Raw genomic sequence first — 4,422 nt, forward strand, 5'->3', positions numbered from 1 at the left:
GCGCGGCGGCGCGCAGCAGGCCCGGCGCCTACAGTCCCCACAATGCCCCGCGGCAGCAGCGCGCGCCTGCGCAGAGCGCGGTGAAGATGGCGCTGCTGCGGCAGGCGTACAGCGCGCTGTTCCGCCGCACCTCCACCTTCGCCCTCACCATCGTCCTCGGCGCCGTTCTCTTCGAGCGCGTCTTCGACCAGGGCGCGGACGCCCTCTTCGAGCGCCTCAACGAGGGGGTAAGGGCGGGAGGAGGGCGGCGGGGTCGCCCCGGGGTAGGCCGGGCCCTGAAGGTCAGGCTGAGGCCTTGCCGCAGGGCCCGCTCCGGGGCCGCTGGGGTGAAGGGAGCAGAGGCGTTGGGTTGCGGGGGCTGCCGGTAGCGGAGCCCGGTGAGGGCTGCGGTGGTGTGCTCTGCTGCTGTCCTGCACAGGACGTGGAAGGTTCCCGCAGCGGAATGCACTGTCACTTCCAGGGCAGCTTGGCGTGTTGCACGTCCCCACCTGCAGCACAGGGTTCTGTGCCCTGCTGCTATCCTCGGAGCACCAAGGGCACCTTAGTAGTTGAGTAGAGCTGGCCTGTGCCTTCCCTGCTCCTCAGCAGCATCTTCACTGCCGTGGGGGTCACCAGGGCTTGGGTGAGCTGCAGACACAGCAGAGAGTAAGAGCAGGGGCCTTGCCCCCTTCTTTTTAGCAGCAGTTAAAAGCTGACATAAAATCACATCTGAACATCAGCTCTGTGCTCTACAACTTTTGTTTAATTATAGCATTCATTTTCCGTGTGCTAGGGGCAGGTTGGGACAGGCCAAGGGGAATGGCTTTAACCTGCCAGAGGGGAGACTGAGATGAGCTCTTAGGCAGAAGCTCTTCCCTGTGAGGGTGCTGAGGCGCTGGCACAGGGTGCCCAGAGAAGCTGTGGCTGCCCCATCCCTGGCAGTGTTCAAGGCCAGGTTGGACACAGGGGCTTGGAGCAAGCTGCTCCAGTGGAAGGTGTCCCTGCCTGTGGCAGGGGTTGGGACTGGATGAGCTTTAAGGTCCCTTCCAGCCTAGACCAGGCTGGGATTCTGTGCAATTAGCGAGGATGATAACTTGGATTTTAAATCTAAAGCACTGTCTGTGACAAATAGCAGAGCCCAGCACACTCCTCACCCTGTGCAGTGCTTCCCTCTGTTCTGATGGCTGCAGCACATTTCAGAGCCTGGAACAGTATCTTTCTGTGCATCCTGTCTCTCTGGGAGCAGAAAAGCCCTTTCTAGTCCGAATGGGAAGCTAAGGCAGTGTGACTGGAATTCCCTAATGATCTCCAGCTCACAGAGCAGAGCAAGCGGGATGTGTGTGGCTTCCCCCTGCATCTCATCTGAAAGCTCTGAGCCCAGCTTGTGTCTGCCCCACCCTGCAGACCCAGGCCTGTAGGGAGCTGAGGCACAGCACCACCCATGGGTGCTGTACTTGTGAAGGCCCAAAAGAAGGCGAGGAAGGTGGGAGGGACACACAGCACAGTGGGAGGATGGAGTGTCCCACTGTATCCCTTCCACAGCAGGAAGCAGCTTCGTGCCCCTGGAGCTCCCCCCATATAGTGGGGTGTACACCATGGGAGGGAGGTGCAGGTTGAGGGGATCCCCCTTTGTCCCATACCCTGCTGGCACTTGTGGGTGTGTTTTCATACAAAGGCTTCTTTCCCCTTTTGCTGCTGCTTGTCGTGGTCATAGGTGTCATGATAACTTGTGTTTTCAAGTGCAGGAGCACTGAAAAGCTGGCTAAGACTGGGGGTTTGGGTTTGTTTTGCATACAGAAACTGTGGAAACACATCAAGCACAAGTATGAGCAAAGTGAAGACTGACATGCTCAGCAGCAGGAGCCAGCCCAGGGTGACTGAAGACACTGCAGGGAAGGATTTGACCTTCTGAAACTGGTTGTCTCAAAATGGAAATGGGTTCCTGTCTGAACAACTCCGAGCCAGATTATATCAGCCACCTCCTGATATGATGTAAAGCAAGATGGACTCAAGGAGTTCTGCTGCTGTCCTCAAAGTTACTGTGTTAAAATAAAACATTCTTGGTCCACATCTCCTGCCTCTGCCTTATCCTTGGGCCTGACTGTAACTCCTTACAGGATCATAGGACAGTTTGGGTTAAAAGGAACATTCACAGCTCATCCACTCCAACCCCTGCAATGAGCAGGGACATCTTCAACTAGATCAGGGTGCCCAGAACCACATCTCCATCTAGGAAAGTGCTTAAATACACATACAGCTTAGTTCTAAGACACTGTAAGAAACCACAGCTTCCCAAAAATGGTCTGAAAGACCTGAAAGCACTTATGCAGCTGCGGTCTGACTGCCACTGCCATTGCTTCTGTCTGATGAGAGCCTTCAGAGAGGCGTAAGGAGCTGTCTGCTTTCTTCTGGTCTTGTTCAGGGAGAAGTGGGAATCATTGATGTGCTCCTCTGTCACTCACATCTCTGAGGCTGGGCTGGTGCCTGGCCTGTGTCCTTTCCCAGAGGCTGCCTTGCCCTCAGCCCTTCCAGTCTCCAACCCACTACTGGGCTGAGAATGGGCACAGCAGGTAACTTTCTGCTTCTCCAAAGCCCACAGCAATGGGATGTAAATCTCCTTCCAAGCCATCTCTCTGCATCCTGGCTGCCTGGGGGGCTCAAGGGACGGAAGTATCTCACCAGGGTGGTGTGGCAGGGCACAAGCCTGCCTCCATCCTGTCCTGCTGGGAGGGGAGGAGAGTCCTTGGATCTGCACCCCCTGGCTGGGAGCAGCAGACTCCGAGGGGAAGGAGTTGTTCTCAGCAGCTCCACTGAGGAGCCCACCCCTGTTCCCAGTGGCCATTCCAAACACCTCTCCCTTCTTAGGGAAGGGCTATTGGGGTACTCATTGGAGTAAGGATTCAGTTAATTCCTCCAGGCAATCAGGTAGCTGAGTGGTTGACCTGGTTGAGTGACTCCTGCTCTTCTCCCTGTGGCAGCCTGGAAAAGCCAGGTCTCTTCCCTCCTCACTGTATTATTTCCACTAATCAGGAGGCATTTTAGCAGTGGCTGAGGCAGAGCAGATTAGAGCCAGTGCTAATGCAAGCAGCTTCAGTGGGTTTGCAAATCGGTGTCAGGAGTAAATCACTTAAGTCTAAACACAGAGGACTTGAAAAAACACCGTGCTTGTGGTTTGTGAACAAAAACCAACTGCAGCTTTCAGGGCCCCAGCTGCACTTTAAAGAGATGCTTTAGAGGACAGTTTAAGGTTTCCTGGAATGATTTCACTCCGTGGCTGACTCCCTGCTTTACCACCAGCTCTGCCTGCAGTGCTGAGGGCTTCACGCTGTGCTGAGCAGGTGAGAGATTTGCAGGTGCTTAGAAGCACCAGCTAAAGATGAATCTGTATTAGGAGGGGGGAAACAAATGTTGTAGCAGGCTGGCAGAGAGTAAATGAAGCTACTGGTGCAGAGAACAGCAGCTATGGAAGAGCAGAGTTAGTTATCCTAGCAGCTGATTTCCCCTGCCAAAGGAGCTGGGGAAGCTGGTAAATGTAATTCCCTTTCTCCTCTGCCTTATCATTACTGGGGTTGCAAAGAACAATCTTGTCTGGAGCTCTCAGGACTTCATCTTACTTGCATGGCAGCGGCAGCACTTGTACACTTGGAGGTGAGCCCGGCTTTGGCAGCAGCACCGATCACACAGCGCCGGAGTCCCGCCCTCTGCGTAAAACCCGGCAGCCACCTACGTGCTACGGAGCTCATTGCCAGCGCGCTCCTGCTGCGGTGTTCCCAGTGGGTGCACCCTGGAACATCACCCACTGCTGGTGGCCTCAGCCACAGGCACCGCTGCAAACCACAGGGAGTGGTGGTGGGGAGCAGAGTAACGGGGAGCTCCCCTCCAGCATGGGGACAGTGCTCCCCAAACGTGCCACCGCTCCGTGCCAACAGCAGCCGGAACACTTCCATCACCAGCGCTGGCAGCTACTCCAGGCTTGGCGTGTAGCAGCCCTGCCGCGGCATTTGAACACCTTACAAACAGGTTACAAAGTGAACTCTGTGTCTCCCTGCTGAGGAACAGCTCCCTAATGAAAGAGCCCTCCAGAGAAGTCCTTTCAGCAACCTCAAACTGCTGGTTACTATTAACTCCCAGCCTTCCAACAGCAAACAGGATGCTTGGGGCAGTTCTGCTCCACAGAGTGTGATAAAGCGGTTACTGAGGAGCAGCTCCCTGGGGACTCTGACCCTGTTGCCTTCAACTCCAATTCCATATTACTGCTTACGGTGCCCTGATCCCGATTTTCAGGTCTCTTTCGTCTCAGTGGCTGTAGCCAGATCTCATTACACTAAACCAACATCAAACAGCAAGTGAATTTCAGTGCCTGCAGGCACAGCACATTAAAGGCTTGTTGAGGTACCTCCCAGTTAAAGATCAATAGGGTTTGTAAGAGCCTAAAGCACCAAC

General features: G+C 55.0%; 1 protein-coding gene across 1 annotated transcript; it reads left to right on the plus strand.

Moving 5' to 3' along the window:
• The first annotated feature begins 49 nt into the window (after positions 1 to 49).
• Positions 50 to 2,049, plus strand: LOC134168304 (cytochrome b-c1 complex subunit 9). The gene is made up of 2 exons (XM_062627813.1): positions 50 to 227; positions 1,777 to 2,049. Exons 1-2 carry the CDS (start codon positions 87 to 89, stop codon positions 1,822 to 1,824), a joined length of 189 nt encoding a protein of 62 aa, XP_062483797.1. The 5' UTR covers positions 50 to 86; the 3' UTR covers positions 1,825 to 2,049.
• Positions 2,050 to 4,422: the final 2,373 nt, after the last annotated feature.

Source organism: Pezoporus occidentalis, unplaced genomic scaffold (assembly GCF_034315485.1).
Source record: "Pezoporus occidentalis ecotype Australia unplaced genomic scaffold, CSIRO_AGI_Poc_V1 ctg308, whole genome shotgun sequence".
NCBI lineage: Eukaryota > Metazoa > Chordata > Aves > Psittaciformes > Psittacidae > Pezoporus > Pezoporus occidentalis.